Here is a 21,563-nt window from a genome sequence, read left to right as displayed (position 1 = left end):
TTCATCTTAGCACCTCTACCAGATGGCTTGTGTTCTCAACAAATCAATAATCATAATTTAGATTTGGTAGCAGATTGGGGAAGGCAAGGATTGGGAAGCCAGTGAGCCTCATTAATTAATGGTTTCAGTGGTTCAATATGCTGGTTCCTATAGTATGGTATTGTATGTCTCTCAATTGAAGTGCGTGCTCCTTAAGGGCTGGACTGACTTACCAAATGTCAGTGTAGTTCACACACTGACTTATTAAACGTCAGTGTAGTTCACACACTGAGCACACAGATAACCTCTTAGCATGTGCTCAATAATTATCTGTAGGAAATTGTGTTGCAGATAACACTTTGAGCAGGTGCTGAGGAGTTAATATAATTAGCAGTGATCATCAGCCCTTGGTTTTCCTTGCTTGTAAAACATCATTTGAAGAGTGCATTGCATTTATTTAATCCCATGAACTGTAGCAATTTAACATTTTAAAGTTTTATATTCATAAAGTGCTCTAAACAAAATTTTCTTTTTAGCAACTGGAAAAAATGTTCTCTAAAAGGCATTTAATTCTTAGTGGAAAAAATATTAACAAAAGCATTGTGTGAATGTTTGAATAACAATTTGTTCATTTTCTTCAAGAAATGGGCTTTTATATAAAATACATGTGTAGCACTGAACGGCAAAATGATGGGTCTGTGTACTTGAAATTAAACATGAGATTGGTTTTTAAATGTGTGCTATGGTGTCTTGACTTTATGGGGAGGGAGATCCGCTGGGTTCTTGGTGCCTTCAAAGGTGAATTTTCTTGCTGTGTAGGGTTAGTGGTCAGGGCAACCATTCAGGCTGACGGATCCGTGAACTTCCGCAGCCTCAGTGATGGGGACAGGGGTGTGGTTGACTTGAATATTCTTCAGACAGCCAAAAAATGAGTTCCACACAGGGAGAGTAAGCATTTTCAGTTTGTCTGAAAGAGGAAAGGAAGAGACACTCAATAGACAGCTCACACCATGAAATGAATGCACCTAAGGTGTTGGGAGGAGTATTAGAAAGAGTCAGAGACCCCATGGCTCCGCCCACCTGGCAGCTTCCTGACTTCCTGCCTACGGTGATACATCAGCAACAAAGCTGTTGTTTGCCTTCAGAGGAGGAAATTCCACAGCCCGAATCAATAGATAATAACTCTCAACTCTGCTACCTTTTATGGGTTATAAAAGCACTATAAAATTAGTAAGCAGACTACCTGAAGGGACATAAAACAAGAAAGGATGAAAAAGCCCCTTTCCAGGCAACATTTCAGTCTTAGAACTCAACCTGCCCAGTTCTCCCAGGGGAAGAGAGACCATTGTTTCTCATCAACTTTCTTGTTTATTTGCTGACATAAGCTTCTGAGTTAATGGAGCCTCTTTTTTTTTTTTTTTTTTTTTTTTTTTTTTTTTTTTTTTTTTGGTTGTTGTTGTTTTTCGAGACAGGGTTTCTCTGTGTAGTTTTGGTGCCTGTTCTGGATCTCTCTGTAGACCAGCTTGGCCTCAAACTCACAGAGATCTGCCTGGCTTTGCCTCCCAAGTGCTGGGATTAAAGGTGTGCGCCACCACTGCCCAGCTTAATGGAGCCTTATTAAGGGAGGATTATAGATGACAGGTTTGGAACCAGGGAAGCGGTAGTCATGTGGCCTCCACTATCCTGAGATGTACCAGATGCCAAGGTAAAGGACCTTGCCACCTCCACTGTGCACGAGGGCTGCCCTTCTCTTTATGCAATTATGGGAGCACCTTAACTGTTGGGTTAAGAAGAAAATGTCAAGAGCCGCTTGGGTTCAACAGGGGTGTAGAAGTTGGGACTAGGGTTACTGACCTGGGACGCCTCCGACGTGCAGTGACCCTTGGGTGTTGTTGGGGGGGAAGGACAGCTGTCCGGCAGTGTGGCTACTGTCTGTGTCCAGTTCCAGGTGCAGGATGTGCTGTTTGACAGAGACTGGAAGAAAGGAAGCTGGTCGGGTCTGGCCCGAGGAGAGCCAGCCCACTGTCTAATGTCTGCACCCCTGTGTCACCGCTGGCTTTGAACTCGTTCCCACTGGACCCTTGGAACTGTGTGAAGGCACTTGGTCAGCCTTGGGTAGGAGTTCAACACACCACTCAGAGGCAGTCAGGGTTTGGTGTCCTACAGATATTCCTAATTTAATCCCTAAACCGAACCTGTGGGTCGAGGAGATAGCCACGTTGGTAAAGCGCCTGCCTTGCAAGCGCAAGACCCGAGTCAAGCACTCAGACTTTACCTAAAAACAAAAAGTGCTGAGCGAGGTTGTGCTTTTGCAATCCCAGTGCCAGAGAGGCAGTCAGGCCGGTCCCTGGGGCTCACTCAGCAGCCAGCCAAGACTACTTAGCAAGCTCCAGGCCAATAAGATCATGTCTCAAAAACCAAGGTGGTTAGCACCTGAGGAATGAAAGCCAGCGTTGGCCTCTGGCCTCCACAGGTGTGCACACACATCACCTGCACACAGTGAGTCTGCAAAGGCCACATCGTTACTACTCACTAAGGGACTCACGGAGGGCTGAGCAGAGGTTGCTCTAAACAGATGAAACCCAAGCTCTGGTCTGTCTCCAGAGGCCATGTGCACGTGATTTGACCTCAGCTGCTTTCTCAGAAGCCAGGGTCAGTCTGTACAAACTTTGACCCTTAACACAAAAAGTTTCCTAGCTTGAAAATTGTATCTAACAGAAAGACAGCTTTCAAATTAGCCAAGAAAGGACTTTTTACAAAAAGGTGTTTTAGCCAGTCCAGGCTCAGGTATTTCTATGCTTGATCTTAGCCAAAAGGCCAACATGAGATAAAAATCATGTTTATTATTTACTTGCTTGTTTATGGGGTCTCATACTGGCCTCAAACTTACTATGCATCTCAAGATGACCTTGTACCTCTGACCCCTAACCCTAACCCTCTTTCTCTTTCCCAGTGCTGGGTCACAGGTGTGCACTGCCATGCATGGTTTAGGGGATGGGACTCAGGGATTTATGCACACAAGGTAAATATTCTACCAACTGGCTACACCCCCGGCTTCAGGCTCATATATCTCTAAGATAACACCACAAGTTGTTACTAAAATAACAGATTCTGAGAGGGTGTGTTCACTTTCCACCATTGTTTTATTTGAATACTTTGGATTAATTTTGAATAATTTAATTCGAAATAATAAAATAATTTGAAAGTAACAATGATCCTTAAAAATCCAGCAATAAAACTGGATTTTTACTGAATGCTCACTAAAGATCAGATGCTGTAAGTAACCTGCCCATAATAAGTGGTTTCTCTTTTTGAAAGTGTGTGTGTGTGTGTGTACACTCGTGTGTCTGTGTGAATATATGTCTGTGAGTGCAGTGCCTGAGAAGCCAGGAAAGGGCATGAATCCCCAGGCTCTAGAGATGCAGGTGACTGTGACCCACCCGGTGTGGGTCTGGGCACCACACTCAGGTCCTCCAGAATAGAAGAAGTGCTCTTACCCACTGAGTCATATCTCTATCCCCAGAAAGTTGTTGTTGTTTTTTTTATTCCCAAGAGTTCAGAGCCGAAACCCAAACCACAATGTTATTGGCACCTTAAACACTAAAATAGCCTATCCGTTTTCTGGGCAGGGCTGGGCTGAAGAAAATCTCCACCCGAAGTTTCCACACCCCAAACTTAGCACATTATGGGGAAGTAGAGGCAACAGCCATAAGATAATCTGTGCACAGTTGGGGCTGGAAAGAGATAAGGAAACTGGTGATGAGGGCTGGCTATGGTATCTGGTCCAGTCTACACCTTCCAGTGGATGGACTGACTGCCTTCGAGATGTTCAAACACAGGTCAAAGGATTTCCCTGTATGTGCCAAAGGTTACCAATGCCATACCTGTTACTAAGTGCCATTGTCCATCACACAGAGACTGCTTTGGTGAGATTGATGTCAAGGTCCCACCTGTCCCACTGTTCATAGAGGCTGTGACCTGAAACACACATACATTTGGCCTTCAGAAGGGCACGTGGAGCCAGCTTTCCTCTGCCCTTTTCCCTGGAGCCTGCTAGCTGTGGCCCCCGACTCTTGTACCAGGTGACCACACAATGCCCAAAGCTTCCAAAGAATTCCTCTCTCACACTCTTTCCAGGCAAACAAAGCAAACTGTAAACCCAGGTCCTGCCTAGAATTGCTAGCAACAGCCATGGGCTTTCCTAACCCCTCCTCCCCCAACCCTCAGAGGTCACTGGCAAGCATCCATCGCTCTCCTCGGCAGTTAGTATGCAGCAGTGACTCTGCTGACAGAGACACCTGGAATCTGGAAGTCAAAAATGCTGGCAGAGGTCCACACCTTTCTGCAAGGACCAGCCAGTTACAGTAATCCCCCAGTGCACTGTACATCACAGAGGTCCGCACCTTGCTGCAAGGACCAACCAGTTACAGTAATCCCCCAGTGCACTGCACATCACAGAGGTCCGCACCTTTCTGCAAGGACCAGCCAGTTACAGTAATCCCCCAGTGCACTGCATGCACATCACAGAGGTCTACACCTTTCTGCAAGGACCAGCCAGTTACAGTAATCCCCCCAGTGCACTGCACATCACAGAGGTCCACACCTTTCTGCAAGGACCAGCCAGTTACAGTAATCCCCCCAGTGCACTGCACATCACAGAGGTCCACACCTTGCTGCAAAGACCAGCCAGTTACAGTAATCCCCCAGTGCACTGCACATCACAGAGGTCCACACCTTTCTGCAAGGACCAGCCAGTTACAGTAATCCCCCAGTGCACTGCACATCACAGAGGTCCACACCTTGCTGCAAGGACCAGCCAGTTACAGTAATCCCCCAGTGCACTGCACATCACAGGATGTTAAGCTGCAGATTGTATTTGACAGGACATGTGTCAGGTGCCAGGCACTGGGTACACTGAAGGCAGAATCCCACCTTCCCACTCTCCAGGTTGGGGACTCCTCCGGGATCTTCCAAGGGTTAAGTCAAGGTGAATAGAATGAGAAGGCTAAAATAAGCCTATTTATAAATAATTTACATCTGATTTCTCTGTAGCTACATGGGGCAGGCCACTCACAAGCGGGTTTTGACCTTCATGCAGTCATGAAGGTCACCAAGTCTTGATTTTGTTTTCTTGGCATCATTTCCTGTCTGGAGGCAGTCAATGACGACCCTCCCCCAAACCCTCCTCTGCAAAGTCAGCCACCACATGCCCACCACCCACGCAGGCAGCTACTTCTTCCTGTGCGTGACTGGAGATTCACACTGACTTAACGTTTACAGCTTCAGGAAGGATCTACCGTTGAGGTTGTGGGAAGGAGTGTCGGTTCTTCGGAGGTGTAGGCACTGGCAAATTGCCTGTGCTCCGCCCATGCGCCTGTGAGCACAGCCAGCTGCACTCACCGGGTTCCCCCAAACCAAAAAGACAAAGTAGAAGAGGGGGAGTGGGAGGGGCCCAGGGAGCATCATGGGTAAATATGATCTAAATTCGTTATGTTCGCTCATAGAAACATCATAAGGAAACCCATTATTGTGTATAATTGTCATTCGCTGATGAAAACTTTAAAAACGGGACATAGTGGCTGGGCCAGGAGTCCGGCACTGAAATAGACGACTGCACAGAGTGTCAGAGACTCTGTGTTTGACCCCTAGAAAGAAAAAAAAAACCCGTATTCTAGGACTTGGAGCCATTTTATTGTCATCTTGGACATTCTCCCCATTTTTAATAAACTGTTGAAAGCTAAATGAAAGAAAATGGCACAACATTCATCTTGACTTGAGGCCTTAGCTACAAAGAAGATTCCTGAAAGAATTTCGTTTTAAAGATATAAAATGTGGTTGTTGAAATAGGATATTGACTCGGGCCTGTGACTGATAGGAACCTGAGGCAGCAGAAGCATTAAAGGGGGAAGAATCAAGCCAAGCCAAGGGAGAGACGGTGCGGGAACCGGCACACACCTTAGCACAGAGAACAGAGCACAACAGCTACACAGAGAAAACTATGGGCGCAGAGTGGATTCCAGGGGCTCACCAAGACATGGAGGGCGACACGGAGGGATAGAAGCATGGGTGAGGTGTGTGGCATTTCCTCTAATCCTGACAAAAGTCCTAGGATTGACATTTGTTTGCAGCCACACCACCTGAAGGTACCCAATCTTGTCTGACCTCCGAAGCGAAGCAATGTCTAGCCTGGTGCCCAGATGGTAGAGTTATTGTCTATATTTTATAGACACTGCAATTGTGTCTGAAAAAATTGAGCAGCTTCTCCCGGATCCTATAACTAAGTGGTGTTTCCAGAATTCAGCTCAATTTGTTTGACGTTTCACAATTTTAAAAATGAAGCAGAGGAAATATGATAACCTGACTTGCTAATAAAAATGGGAAGTTGTTCTCCAAATCAGGTCTCTTAGGTATAATATTGGATTCCACCTGTACCCTAACTTTAGACCTACTGAGTGTCTCTGTTAGTGGAATCTGGCTCCCTCCCCTCCCATGTAAGCATACCTTTCCTGCCTCCATGTAAACACTTAAGTGTGGTCCAGATTGACTTCCGATGTGTATTAAGGTCCCAGTGAGACTCCTCGGGCGAATGCTGAAAAGGAGCTGAAACTCTGGCCCCAAGGACACAGAATTGGCTTCCAGAAGAAAGAACAAGAAACAGTTAAAACATAATTAAGGAAAGAAAACAGAGTTCTTTAGACTTACAGACATGAACTCCGCCAACTGTTCCTTACCCAGGGCCACGTGGCCTCCTCCTTGGGAGAAATAAATGCCTTTCTCCAAAGAGCCACCTGAGCAAGGAGATACCCCAAAACTTGCTGAGGGAGAGTCCAGGAGTTTTGAGTTCAACCGGAAGTTCCTCAGGCACCCTACAAAGCTGTGTTGGGGGAGGCTCTGTAACAAAGCAGAGGATCAAACGTTCATAGCGTGTAACTCCCAGAAGAGCCACCGTGAAGGGCATGCAGCCTGCCAGAGAACCGGTGGGCGTTTGGAGGTGCTCTGAACCAAGTGCTGGGGTGGGGTGGAAGTTGCTAGTCTGTGCTCAACTAAGAACCAAGAGGGTCAACATGACTCTGGCTCACACAGACTGAGCTGCAACACAAGGAGAATTCCGCCTCACAGTTTATACATCTCACCATTCTCTGTAGGTGTGAACCGTTTCTTAGGGTTTTGTGAGCCAGCGTGATAACTTAATTCCAGGCAGCTGACTGAAAAATGGGGCCAAAATGTTCCCAAAATAATGAAGTGCAAGATGGCTCTCTATATTTTAGGCGTGGTACACTACCAACAAGCCAGGAAGGCCACAGAGGTCAAAGGAGATTCCATGCACCTCGTCCACACCTGCCTGAAGGGGGCCTGGAACAAGAGCTCCCAGTCTGGATCTGGGTTTATGACGGTTCACAATACCTTGTGGTATACAGCAGATGCTCACTGTGTGCACATCCCACCCCCCAGGAGAAGAACCACAGCACATTCGCCAAATCCACAAAACACTCCTGAAATCCCCAATTTTTTACAGGTAATTTTAAGGGAGCGTGGCGACCTGAGAGATGCGTGTGGTGAGGCGGCAAGTGGTCCGCAAACCCTCCTCAGAAATTAGTCTCTATGACGGTTAATGTCGTCACCTTGACAGGACCTCGAACCACCTAATAGATAAGCTATTGGGCATGCCTGTGAGGGAGCTTCTGGATTGGTAACTGAGGTTGGAAATCCACCGTAGATGTAGGGGGCACCGTCGCATGGGCTGAGGTCTTCACACAGTGGAAGCCCAGCTCTTTCACCGTTCATCTCCATGTCTAGCTGCGCGTGCGTCTAGCTGCGGGTGCGTCTAGCTGCGGGTGCGTCTAGCTGTGCATACATCTAGCTGCGGGTGCATCTAGCTGCGGGTGTGTCTAGCTGTGAGTGCGATGTATCAGTCATCTCCACTCTTGCCACTACTACAACTGCACTGAAGAACTGGGAGCCAAGATAAGCCCTCCCTTCCCTAAATTGCTACTGTCATATTGTCAGGCATTTTCCCCAGCGATGAGGTAGTACCTAACACATCTCCTCACATTTATTGTGCTACACAGACGTATTCTGTATCTGAAACCACGTGCAGACACCACAGGCCCGACTGTGACCCAACAGCCAAACCCAAGGCTGTCTGCAGTTCTGCTGCTTAGCACCACTACTGGATTTTATATTCTTACCGTTGGAATCTTAAGGGTCCCAAGGGCCCTGCTAAAAGCCTGCCTATGGCATTACTGGAAGGTTGTGCGCCCTTCAGGAGGCAACGGCGGTCATTGCTGGCATGCTCACCCAAGGGGGATGGGATCTTGGTTCTCACCTCACTTTTTTGCTTCCTGACCAAGGCAAGTAGCTTTGCCCATTAGACCTTCCCTGCTGTGATGCCCTGCCTTGCCACAGGCCCAAAGCATCAGGGCCAAGTGACCATATCACAGGAAAATCCACTACGCTGTATATCAACTGAAAGTCCTTTAAATTGAACACTGTAAATAGATGCTGCTGTCTGCCCCCACTTAGGAAGCTACATGTGATTAATGAGGGCTAAGAGAACTTATCAGAATCAGAAGAATGCCCTAATCACACCCTGAATAACCTGTGACTTTCCTGAGAGGAAAATGGGTTTAGAGGTTGGAGCAAAATCACTGTTAACAGTAAGGAGCCCTTAGTGTATGCCATAGACACCATAAGCCTATTATAGAAATATGGTATGCAGTATTTGTGATGGACATTCAAAATGACTGCATACATAGTACCAAACCATTCTTTATTCCTTGCTGTAGCTTTGGTACAAATAATGGGCCAGACCTACCCCAGCTCTGACCGGGTCACCCTGAAACACTAAGGTCTAAGCTGGTGGGCAATGCCTGCTTTACTTACATCCTTTTCAAGGCCCAGATTCGAGCCCAGGCCCTTTCCTAGCTCACTGCAAGCGAACATCACACCAGAGAGTGCCCTCAACTCTTGAGGAAGCACCAAAAACTACATCTGGGTAAAGGATAGCTCGCAGGCCTGAGCTCTCAAGGTACCGTGACCTGAAATGGCACAGGCAAGGTCAGGGACGTAGGGCATCCCTGGTGCAGTTGGCACTTTGGCAGGGTGAGAGAGAGACAGGGAGAGAGCAAGCAAGAGGCTGCGGCCCTTTAAGGACAGTGAACCGTAGCTCCTCTAGGGTGTCAGGGGACTCTCAGTTGTCACACAGCCACGGTCCCTAGTTTGAGTCTTGAGCTAACGCTGTCACTTCAGGGAAGAACGGTGTGATGCGTGTGGTATGAAGATCTCCTCTGTGTTTTCCATCTGGGCTGGAGATCCGGCCCAGGCCCTCGCCCCAGCAAGCACAGTGTCTACTGCAAACACACCTTCCACGTCTTCAAGTCTCTTGGGGGCCCTCTGACTAGAAAAGGGAACACACTTGGCTTTGTGCCATGCTAATATGTTTAAACACCTCTTGACTTGTTCGCAAGCTCCGCTCTCCACAAGAGCAAGCACAGGCCACACCACCTCCCCAGACTTTAATGATGCTGCCCCCCCCCCATGTCCAAGTACTCATTTGTGTGGTTATTTGCTATTTATGATACAGACACTGGGTTTCCATTTATGAAAGAGAAGTGGCCCTTTAAAGTAAATTTTGATTCAACAGCGAGGTGAAAGGCAGCGAAGTAGGAAGTACATGCTTTGGCTCCGGTTTGGCAAAGGTGGCAGAGACTGCCAAAGCTTAGGACACATTGTCTTAACCCGAAACCTCTACCTCAGGCTGGAGACGTGGCTCAGTGGTCAAGACACTGGCTGTTCTTTCAGAGGACTAGATGTAATTCCCAGCACCCAGATGGCCGCTCATAACCTTTTCTAACCCCAGTCTCTGGGGGATCTGATGTACTCTTCTGACCTCCACAGGCACCAGGCACACATGTGGTGCACAGACATGCATATAAACACAATATCCACACACGAAATAACAAATCAACAAACACACACCTCTGTCCCTTTCCCTGGAAGAGAAGCTAAGAGAGTCATGTTTCTTCTTAAATGTTCTTAAAGAACACCATGACACTTCTTAAATGCTTGTATCTCAGTCTGGTCCTTATACACAGGCCCGAGAATGCAGAGTGGGCACTTCCTTTGTGGGTTGAGAACATTAAATATGTCAAACAATTATTTAAAGGATGTTGAAGTATTAAATGTCTCACGTGATAACAGCTATACTGAGAAATATTTTTTTTCTAGCTTTACCTTCAACTTCCTTGATGGTGACAAGCCCAGGTAAACCTGTGCCCTGGGGCTGATGGTAGAATTTCCAGGCAAGCTGCCTTCCTGGGCCCTTAGCCCATCCACAAGCAAGCGTGCCTTCCCTCCACTTTGTCCAAACGCCACCTTCAGAATGAAGAAAAGAATCAAAGGTTTACCTCTGATAATTACGGCCTTATTTCACTAGCAGTCATAGAAAACTTTTAAAAAGGTTCTTCTACCCTTGAGTAGCTTTACAAGGAGAGAAAGGTCTTTTCTTGTTTATTATTGTGACCCTTGTTTTGTGAGATGATGTCAGATACTGAACAGCTGTGATGGAAGCAGAATTCAATAAAGAGCTGCTTGAAAGTGGCGGAATCGCAGACACAGGGGTCAGGAATGTAAACAGAGGAGGGGTAACCAAGAACACAGGCTGCCATGAGGGTCAGAACAGCCGCAGAGCTGAGGGCGGGGCAAGCCAGGGCCAGGCTCAGGGAAGCAGGAGTGAGAGCATTCTCTTGGCTACTCTGAATCCTTGTCTGCTCTCTCTGTGGTGGTGGCGCTTTCACTAAGGACTCCCAGTCCAGTGCCATCAGTGGAGGTCTAAACTGGGCCCCAACATATCTCTCTCTCTCTCTCTCTCTCTCTCTCTCTCTCTCTCTCTCTCTCTCTCTCCCTCCCTCCCTCTCTCCTCCTCCTCCTCCTCCTCCTCCTCCTCCTCCTCCTCCTCCTCCTCCTCCTCCTCCCCTGCCCTGCCACTAGCCCAAGGACCTGGCCAAATCATGGAGGCCACACAGGTTCCTCCTCCTTTGCCGTCACTCCACCTGCGACCGGACAGCTGTGCCCTGCTCTTCTTTCTGCATCCACCCCCCACACCACGGCCCCCCACCCAACCCCACCACGGCCCCCCACCCTCCACACCACGGCCCCCCACTCTCACCACGGCCTTTCCAGATGAGGACAACAACATCTGTCTGCTTTCCCTACTTCCATTCTTGCCCTGGTCTAGATCCTTCAGCCAAAGAGACTGGAAAACGTCACTGTATTCCTGTGTCTGTGCCTTACCAGTTTAAGAGGCTTCCAAAGCTTCAGAGACACTTGTAATAGAACCCAGAGGCCAAGCTGGCTGTAGTGACACGTGCCTGGTACTCTTAGCCACTTGGGCTGATGCAGGAGGATCACAAGCTCTAGGTCAGTCTAGGTTACCTAGTGAGTCCCAAGACAGCCTGGGCTATACAGTAAGATCCTATCCCATAAATAAATAAAAACAGCCAGGCCTGAAGGCACAGCTTGGTGATCCCAGCTGTCTGGAGACTGTGGTGGGAGGGTACAGAGTCAAGGTCAGCATAAGCATCTGAGACCCTATAGCTTCATGGCAGAGTGCTTACCTAGGTCTATGAGGCCCTAGATTCAGTTCCTAGCATGTCTACAATACATACATAAATGCATACATACATACAGCCAGCAATATCCTAAACCCTTAGTTTGGGCTTTGAAGCTTTAAGTTATCCGATTCCTGTCCACCCTACGCCTCCAATCCCACCCCTTATAATGTGGTCTGCTCACTGAGCTAACTCTGGTTCTAATCCCATGATGTCATGTGGTGGTTGCCCCGCCCCCCACTCCCCACCTCCAGAAGCCTTTTCCTGATGACTTTAACAAAAATAGCATCTCCACTCTGCTTCCCTGTGGTCTAGCCAGTCTAACACTTTCCAAAAGACTAGTATCTGACATTACAGTCAGGAGGCTTGTTCATGTGCTCCAAGAGAGCCGCCCATTGAATATTTGTTGAATATTAATGAGTGGAACTCATCAGGTCATGCAGGTTTTCTGATGAACAGTTCCATCATTAGAAAAACATGGCTTCCTTTTCTAGTGTATACTTTTAACTCAACTGGAGTCGGGATGTAAGGGATGCAGTGAGAGGCGGCTTTCTGCTTGTGCTGTGAGAAAGAATACCAGGTACAGAGAGAGGAGCCTGGAGCCCAGAACTGGTTCTGAGAAGCGGTCCAGTGTGCAGAGATGGGAAATAGGCTGGGGAGCCACGCAGCCCAGGTAGTTGGGGAGGAAATCACAGAATTAATGGTTGAAGTCTACCTTGACATTCAGGTTGCCATCCACACATGGTACATGCATTGTGACAGTCTTTGTCCCAAGATGCTGGGTGTCCAGTGGCCCTACCCACCCAGACTCTGCCTGTACACATGCAAGGGCTCCTGGGAATAACTCTGGACTTTTCCTGTTGTGTCCTGATACAGTAGATTCGGGACCAGCTGGAAGTACAGACTGGATCCGGGATCCCTTATCTGAAATGCTTAGTACCATAAGTGTTATAGTCTGTTTTCTGCTTTCGGAATGTTCATATATACATAATGAGATATCTTAGGATGGGACTCAAGTCTAAACACAAAATTCATTCATGTTCAATATATATATATATATAAACAGAAAGAGAATCTATATATTTAGTATTTTGATTATAATCTGTTATAAGAGACTGGGCATGAAATTTTCTATTTGAGGTACTGTCTTTGCTCAAAATGTTTGGGACATGGGACCATTTTGGGCTTGGGGTTATTTCCAGATGCTCAACCCATTTTCACACAGTCCCAGCTCTCACCGTGTGCCACTTCCCGTCATGGTATTTCTTCTTGCTCCTGAGCCGCAGTCTCTTCCCTTCTGCTCCCAAAGCGAAGATGACGTGCCCTTCTGAGAGATAGAGAGCCATGAAGGAGTTCTTGGGGCCTGTGTAGAACACCAGCCCTTTGGAGGAGGTTGTCTGTATGTCCACAGAAAACTGTGACCTGTGGATACAGAAAGAGACAGGGACAAGAGCTGGGCATGCTGGCCTATAGTCCCAGGTCTCAGGAGCCAGGGGCAGGAGCATTACAAGTTTGAGGCCAACCTGGGCTGCCTAGACGTTTTCAGGTAACAGCAGTAAGATCTTTGCTCAAATAAGGAAGGAAGTATGTGAATAAATATAAAAATAAAGGGAAAGAAATGGGCAGTGGAGGGACATAGATGCCTTCAGTTTCCTGCACCTCAGAAGAGGAGGAGGGGTGAGCCCACTCCCAAAGACACAGGGACTTCCGGACGCCAGAGCACACTAGCTGTCAGTAGTTTTCTGGTACAGTTTCCTGACTACGTTGGGGAACTGCACACATTTCCTACAGCGAGCCTAGCTAGTGGAAAAGTCCTAGCATGTGGCAAAAGGAACATGCTGGAACTTTAAAAATCAACATTAAAAATATGGTAAAATTGCCGGGCGGTGGTGGCGCACGCCTTTAATCCCAGCACTCGGGAGGCAGAGCCAGGCGGATCTCTGTGAGTTCGAGGCCAGCCTGGGCTACCAAGTGAGTCCCAGGAAAGGCGCAAAGCTACACAGAGAAACCCTGTCTCGAAAAACCAAAAAAAAAAAAAAAAAAAAAAAAAAAGGTAAAATCACATGACCTAAAATTGACCATCTTCACCTCTTTTGAGTGTCCAGTTCATTAGGGTTGGTTAATTCATAACGTTGCCCCAAACCATCTCCACAGCCCCTGTGTGTGTGAAACACACGTCCTGGCCAATAGTTCCACTCTTGGTTTGCTGAGGGTCTGGCTACCGCTCCTCCACTTCTGTCTCACGGCCCTGACTGCTCTTGGTACCTCATGCAAGCGGAACCACACGGTTTGTCTTTTGGTGGCTGGCTTAGCTTCCTCACTAACAGACTGTTGAGAGCCGATGAACGTGCTTTCCACTCGTGTGCGTTCATGTGGAGGGGGGTGGCAGGAGGAACGAGGACAGCCTGACTAATGACAGTGTGGCTCGGACATCAGAAGAGCACTTTGTATGGGACATATTTAACACAAAGGCACAGGAGTACGGATTCACCTTCTCCTGCTCCCCTCTTTTCTCTGACCAACCCCCCAGACCTCAACTGTCCTGGAAGAGGAATTGCAAAATATTATTGAGAGCCAGCAGTAATTTACATGGTGGCTTCATATCATTTCCAAATCAAGCCAAGCAAAGTTTACTTTATATGAAGATTCCTATCCATCCATCCATCAAACCAGCTAACCATTCAAGAAACATTTATTAAGAGTTCAGTGTGTAGAAGGCACTGTGCTGGGCCCTGGGAATACAGCCATAGAATTTTGTTTCTTGAATTATCTATGGTGCATGGGACCACCAACAAGTTCACTGAGGCACAACATGAAAAGGCAGTAGAGAGGCAGGAGTCAACTAGATATCTGTACCCACTCCCTGGGGTTCATGTCTAATACCCCTTAGAGGACAGAGACCAGGGTTATCTTGCTATTATTAGCAAGATATTGCTAATTATAGCTGTATGGGTAGTTTCTACTACACAGTACACATTGAACAAATAGCGATGAGATCAAGTTAAGGAGGAAATGAATAATTCAGGAGTAGAATCCAGAGGTAGAAGACATTAGACTGTTAACTCTCTGCTTTTCAACATTGTGAGTCTAAGATGCATATTTGTTCATCAGATGAACAGGTTTCCTAGAGGGCAACATTCTTCAAGATGAAAAAGAACCCGTATTTGTTAAATGAAATTGCCCAGATGGCCCACGGCTCCATATTTCTCCTGACGTGTCTGGTCTCCTGTGCCAACTTAAAAGAATATTGGGATGCACTCCAGAGCACACAGCACTTGCATACGTGGGCGCAGTGATTGGACTTGACATTCACTTTCCAGAACTGTTTCTTAAGGCAGTCTTCCGCAGAAAAGACTAACATTTCAAAAAGGCAGCAGCACATTTGCATCCCAGACTATGGCAGAGCAGCTGTGAGTCCTCACTGCTGAGGGGAGGTGGGGGAGAGCAAGAGCACACTCACATATTCACTGCAGGGTTAAAGTGATGGCGCCCTTTACGGGACGGTGAAAACAGCTAAGATGCAAATGGTAATGAGGACAACAGATCACAGCAGAGCAGGCAGCTTCCTGAAGGCAGAATTGTTAAAACATTTGGGACTGAGGTAGCTTAGGATTGCACACACTAGTGTGACAGCTCATCTTGACTGTCAACTTCACAGGACTTAGAGACACACCCTGCAGCAGTCAGCAAGGGGTCTTCCAGAGAGGTTTAACTGGATGTGGCAGCACCACTCCTTGGGCTGGGATCCCTGACTAAATGAAAAGGAGAAAGTGAGTATGCATTAGCTGCCCATCTCTCTGCTTCCTACTGTGGATGTAATGTGACCTCACATTCCTGCTGCTTTCTCTGCCACAGTGGACTGTACCCTCAAACCATGAGTCAAATGACCGTTCGTTCTTAAGTTGCTTTTGCTACAGAGATGAGAAAAATAACCAATATTGTAATGATCAGCTTTCTACCCCCTACCCCCACTTCACCTTTCAAAATGCTACTGGATGAAGAAGCATCAGGGTTGACTGTGAGCAGGCCACTATGCTGAATGTATGAAGGGAGAAAATGCTGGGGGCAGGAGGTGGTGGGGAGAGCCAGGGGCAGGAGGCGGTGGGGAGAGCCAGGGGGTGGCAGGAGGCGGTGGGGAGAGTGGGGGGGCAGGAGGTGATGGGGAGAGCCGGGGGAGCAGGAGGCGGTGGGGAGAGTGGGGGGGGCAGGAGGCAGTGGGGAGAGTGGGGGGGGGGCAGGAGGCGGTGGGGAGAGCCGGGGGAGCAGGAGGCGGTGGGGAGAGTGGGGGGGGCAGGAGGCAGTGGGGAGAGCGGGGGGGGGGGGCAGGAGGCGGTGGGGGGCAGGAGGCAGTGGGGAGAGCGGGGGGGGGGCAGGAGGCAGTGGGGAGAGCGGGGGGGGGGCAGGAGGCGGTGGGGAGAGCCGGGGGGGCAGGAGGCGGTGGGGAGAGTGGGGGGGGCAGGAGGCAGTGGGGAGAGTGGGGGGGGGCAGGAGGCGGTGGGGAGAGCCGGGGGAGCAGGAGGCGGTGGGGAGAGTGGGGGGGGGCAGGAGGCAGTGGGGAGAGCGGGGGGGGGCAGGAGGCGGTGGGGGGCAGGAGGCAGTGGGGAGAGCGGGGGGCAGGAGGCAGTGGGGAGAGTGGGGGGGGCAGGAGGCGGTGGGGAGAGCCGGGGGGGGCAGGAGGTGGTGGGCAGAGCCGGGGGGCAGGAGGCGGTGGGGAGAGTGGGGGGGGCAGGAGGTGGTGGGGAGAGTGGGGGGGGGTAGGAGGCGGTGGGCAGAGCCAGGGGGCAGGAGGCGGTGGGGAAGCCGGGAGGTTGTAGGGAAGCTGTAGTGGGCAGAGCCGGGGGTGAGAGCCGGGACAGTCAGGGTGGCATCTGCAGGTACCACTGCTTTAAGAGAGAGATTGTTGTCATTAAGGTCAGCTTGGCCAAGAGAGCAGGGCTAGACAATGGAGCCTCCCTTCCCAGAAGTGATGATGTCATTAGGAGAAGGGCCAACTGAAGGACATCCTGCCTCGTCCTGCTCTGGTCTTCTACAAGTTGAGTTTCTGCAAATGACAAGTTCTGAGTCTTTCCATGGGGTCACTGCTTGCTCAGGCTTTTCCTTCAGATTATTCTGACTGTCATATCTGTGGGTCATCCTGTGGCTGAGTGGACTTCCAAGGGCCAGTATCCTGTCAAACTATTAACCTGTCCCCATCGTCAGGAAATCAGTATTAACCCCTTTTAACCAATGAGAAAATAGAGGCTAGAGAGAGATGTACCATTTGCTAAAATGTCAGGCACACTGAGAAGGAAATGCAGATGCAGAAAAGACACGCTGTTTTGAAGGTCACAAAGATATATCCATTTCGAGAAGGCTTGTGACAGGGGCACAGGGTAGTCCCCAACTGTCATATTTTTTGGATCTGCTGAATGTGGCAGGCATGACAGAACATAGACCCTTCCGAGGTGATTTCTGCTTCTGGGGACCCCGCAGGACTAGATGGCTTCCTCAGGCAGCGCTGCAGGCTGACGCCCACTCTCCATAGTGGCCCTATCCCAGACTCAGACTCTCCCAGCCTGTGCCTGCCTGGCCCCCTCTCCCACCTTTCACTTCCCATCCTAAACCCCTGCCTCTCCAGACACATCTCAACATCCATATCACAGAGAAGTGAGCTAGCATATGACGCAGCCAGTGTGTGGCTAAGCGCAGGCTGAGAACCAAGAGTTCAAGCCAGTCCTTCTGACCCCTGGGCCCTTCTGCCGCTGTTTAAAAAATGAAAGTCTGAAGAAATCGTTGGCATCCATGTTTCCTTCAAGACACCCAAAAAGGACAAAATGTGCGTCTCTCCTTTCTTCTGACATCATTAGCTAAAAGCATTCTCTAGGAATGTTCTATCTGCACCAAGGCTACCTAAGAGAACAATTTCCCTTTCAATACACAGTGCAAGAAGAAAGGTGATCTATCACATAAATAATAACTAGCTTTGGGGGTGGGGCAGCAGCCTTATTTTTAGAACACCATCAATTCTCAGCCAGAGCTGAGCTTATTGTTTGGGCCCTGAGCAGCAGCAGTGGCGGCGACAGCAGTCACATTTCCATTCCAGCTGTACAGGGGAGAGAACATGAAGGCCCCCACTCTGTCCTATGCAGGCTACTGTCTCCAGCAAACTGACAGCACCCCCTTCATGAGCGTGGTGTCCTGGGGAACAGACTTTCCTGGGAGAGGCGGCAAAGTGGGCTCTGATTTGGCACTGAATGGAACAAGAAAAAAAAATTTTTAAGAGAAAGAGAAAAAAAAGGGAAAGGAGAAATACCTGGGTTTCAGCAGCTCCTGAGGAAGCTTGAATAGCAAGTGGCTGGTGGGACTGTCCCCAAACCGGAGGGCTCTGTGGCTGGCCTGGGCGTTAAGAGGGGGCAGGCAGGCCTTCCCATCTTGCCATGCCTCCATGCTCCTTGGGGAGGCCTGAGGTGCGTCCTGTAACAGCTGTAGGGGAGAGCGAAGGGAGAGACGATGAGGGGCCAGTGGGGCAGCTGGAGGGTGGCGTGCTTGCCTGGCCAGCGCTCAGTTTTCACCCCGGCGTCTACGCAATGAAGTCAGCAGAGAAACAGCAGACTCAGCAAATGGCCCCCAGGGGACTCCCCCGAGAGTCCTTCCAGGGGGCACTCGGGTGGAGACAAAGAGGAGGTGGACACCTAGTCTCAGCTTCGTCACTCTCCTGCACACGCACCCAGCACCGTTCAGTGCCCCAGTGCGGCTGCAGCTTGGGGCCTTTTTACCTTCAGGACGCTATGAAGGGGGCTGGAAGACACAGCTTTGGAGAATCCAAACATCCCTTTTCTCTTATTTCCTTTCTGGGGAGAGTACATGTTCCTCATGTCTTATACAAGTCTTCCTCTTTAGGGGAAACCGCCAAATCTGGAGCCTGCAGGGATCCAGCATTCCATCCCATCATGGACCACCAGAAGAAACAAGTGTTCTCAGCGACACCCATTAGGAGGCATCTACAGCCAGAGTAGGACACAGAGCCAAAACCTGCCACCTCCCCTGCCAGGCAGTCCCCTTGGGCTTCTGTATCAGGGCAAGTAAGAGGCCGAGAGAAGGGGCAGAGAGCAAGGGCCCTGGACCTGTCCTCACTGCCGTCAGCACTGACCGGGGCACAGTAATCTGTCTACGGTGGACAGCGCTTTCAATGCGTGAGCGTTAGCTAAGGAAGAGGCTGAGTCTCCAGATTGCCTCCTTTCCTCACATCAGAGTCCAGGTTCTGGTGTCCAGGTCTGGACCACAGGGCTCAGAGCTCAATGGGGATCTCCGGAACTCAAGTGAAAGCTGAGGATTTGTCCTGCTAAGGGTTGGTTCAGGGATGAACACGTGACCCTTGCTCTTGGACATGATTCTTGAGGAGAAGTTGTTGGGAAGAGCTGTCGATAAAAGCTCTTTCTGTCCTGGCAGAGAGAAGCCCCGGCAGAGTCCGTTGTTCCTCTGCTGGACACTGCTCGGCAAGTGTTTCTCAGAGCCAGCCAAGATGAAGCAGAGAGAACCGAGGTCAAGTTCCATGTTCCACCTACCACTGAGCTGCCTCCTAGTGGGATCCTAGCTCCATTTCAGCCACTGGGAGAAAATACTCTGACAAAAGCGACTTAGAAGAGAAAGCGGACATCGAGGCAGGCACCTGAAGCGGCTAATCATATCAGCCCCAGTCAGGAGCAGAGAGAAATGCATGCAAGCATGTTGACAGCTAATCATATCAGCCCCAGTCAGGAGCAGAGAGAAATGCATGCAAGCATGTTGACAGCTAAGCATATCAGCCCCAGTCAGGAGCAGAGAGAAATGCATGCAAGCATGTTGACAGCTAATCATATCAGCCCCAGTCAGGAGCAGAGAGAAATGCATGCAAGCATGTTGACAGCTAATCATATCAGCCCCAGTCAGGAGCAGAGAGAAATGCATGCAAGCATGTTGACAGCTAATCATATCAGCCCCAGTCAGGAGCAGAGAGAAATGCATGCAAGCATGTTGACAGCTAATCATATCAGCCCCAGTCAGGAGCATGTTTACAGCTAGCTTTCCCCACTCAAACACAGTCCAGGCTCCCACTCCAGGGATCAGCACCCCCACTTTCCGGCTGCTTCTCCCCACACCAGCGAAGGCAATCAAGATAATGCCCGCAGACACGTCCCCAAGTCAACCTGATCTGTTCAATCCTTCACTGAGACTTTCTCCTCAGGTGATTCTAAATTGTGTCAAGTTGACAAACAAGCCTTCACAGGTCGAACTGTTGTCCTCGTGAAAGTCATTTGCAAGGAATCTTCGGGAGCCATCAGTAAAGAACTCCCCTGAAACCTCCTTCAAAGTCGGGTGTTCCTCTCCAGCCTGATCCCAGACAGATATGGTGGCAGAGTGTACACTTCATACCCGCTGTCTGTACAGCCAAAGCCAGGCCTGTTGGCATAGGCCTGCAAGTCCTCAGTTACTCTAGAACTGAGAGAGGACAGCAAGTTCAAAGCCAGTCTAGGCAACTAAGGTAGACATGGTCTCTAAATGAAAGTAGTGGAGAGTTAGGGATTATTCCAGAGATGGGATGCTTGTCTAGCGGAACACACACACACACACACACACACACACACACACACACACACACACCATACACACACAACACAAACACACACAGATTCAGGGCTGCAGAGGGGAACAGACTACCAAATAACAGCCCAAGCTTGCACACTGTTGGAGATGTTCAATCACACCCATCAGAACTCTAAGTGAACTGCCTGAATTCAGAGCTATGCTGGGTCCTCTTGAGAACAGAACCCAGCCTGAGGCCTGCCTGGGATCACTCCACAGGCCCTACTGCCTCCTAGGAAGGGTTCCTTGTCTGTCAATAAGCTCCCTCTGACACCGTTAACTCCTCCGTTCTCTCATCATCCTTGAAGGAACCCAGGCTCAGCACCACGGCCTCTGTGGACACCTGCCCTCTCCTTCTCCCATGCATCACCCTTGTGTCTGTGATGCTGAGCTCTGTGATGGGCTTCGTTTCTTTGCTTCTTTCCTCACATCTGGTTTCTCTGCCCTGGGAGCAGCCCTGCTCTTGCCCGGATGGCTGTAGTAACTCGCTATCTCGACTCCCTGTGCTCATGATTTTCCTACGACATGTCATCATAAAGCTTGCTGCTAGCCTACTGTGCTTTGATCTCCTAAGCAGCTTGAAGAACTCCTTCAGTAGCTCTACACCAGCAACTGAAAACGTCCAAGTCACATATGTCACCAGCCTGACCTGGCATCAGGGGGGATTCGCGTCCCTCCCTCAGCCTCCTTTCTCTATCACATTTCCCAATGTTTATCAAGTTTTTCAAGCCAGCAGAGACTTGAAGAGCACATTCACTGGGGTGATGCTATGCTTAATGTGAATTCTGGGTCTATCATTTACTGACCAGGTATTATTGGAAAAGCTTATAAACAAAACAAAACAAAACAAAAAAACACTAATCTGAAACCTGACATCTGGACCTGTTCAGTTTTCACTTCCTTCTGCTTTCCGAGGAGTGTGGTGTGAGCAGATCACCATAAGCCTTGTTCTCTCTCCATTGCCAATCTATACACAGCAGAAATAATATAGTTTATCTAATCTGGAGCTTGTGCAGAAGAAGGAAAAGTTAGACAATACATTCACTAATGCCTCTCAGAACAACGCCCCCCACTACTCTCTACCTGTCTAGGCCCCCTAAGAGATACCAACAGTTTCCCACCAATTCTCTCTGCCTGCATGACGTGCAGGTACCCGTCACTCAACACGCCACAAACTCCTCTGTCCCTTCTCTTTCTCTCCAAATGCCTGTCCCTCATCTCCACAAAAGTCTCTAGCATCACCATGTAGTCTACTATCTAGACTGGACTAGAATTTTTCTGCCTCTCCCTGCTCTCCCAAATACAATTATTGTCTGAGTTTAACACTCTCTACCTTCTGAGTAATAGTGGAGTCCCTTCCCTCCTCACAGCTCC

General features: G+C 49.2%; 1 protein-coding gene across 2 annotated transcripts in view; it reads right to left on the bottom strand.

Annotated features, from left to right (window-relative positions):
• Window positions 1-413: 413 nt before the first annotated feature.
• Lama3 (laminin subunit alpha 3) overlaps window positions 414-21,563 on the bottom strand; it is a 234,597-nt gene continuing 213,447 nt past the window's right edge. For both annotated transcript variants that reach the window (XM_076554744.1, XM_076554745.1), the window contains 8 exons: window positions 17,881-18,050; window positions 12,827-13,010; window positions 10,213-10,353; window positions 6,711-6,870; window positions 6,481-6,611; window positions 3,864-3,957; window positions 1,834-1,953; window positions 414-946 (listed from right to left, as the gene is read on the bottom strand). In XM_076554744.1, the coding sequence (XP_076410859.1) occupies window positions 801-946; window positions 1,834-1,953; window positions 3,864-3,957; window positions 6,481-6,611; window positions 6,711-6,870; window positions 10,213-10,353; window positions 12,827-13,010; window positions 17,881-18,050 (1,146 nt within the window). In that variant the 3' untranslated portion in view covers window positions 414-800. The remainder of the gene's footprint in view (window positions 947-1,833; window positions 1,954-3,863; window positions 3,958-6,480; window positions 6,612-6,710; window positions 6,871-10,212; window positions 10,354-12,826; window positions 13,011-17,880; window positions 18,051-21,563) is intronic.

This window comes from Peromyscus maniculatus, chromosome 19, assembly GCF_049852395.1.
Source record: "Peromyscus maniculatus bairdii isolate BWxNUB_F1_BW_parent chromosome 19, HU_Pman_BW_mat_3.1, whole genome shotgun sequence".
NCBI lineage: Eukaryota > Metazoa > Chordata > Mammalia > Rodentia > Cricetidae > Peromyscus > Peromyscus maniculatus.
Note: the sequence above shows the minus strand (reverse complement) of the source record. Positions and strands in the feature narration are given on the sequence as shown.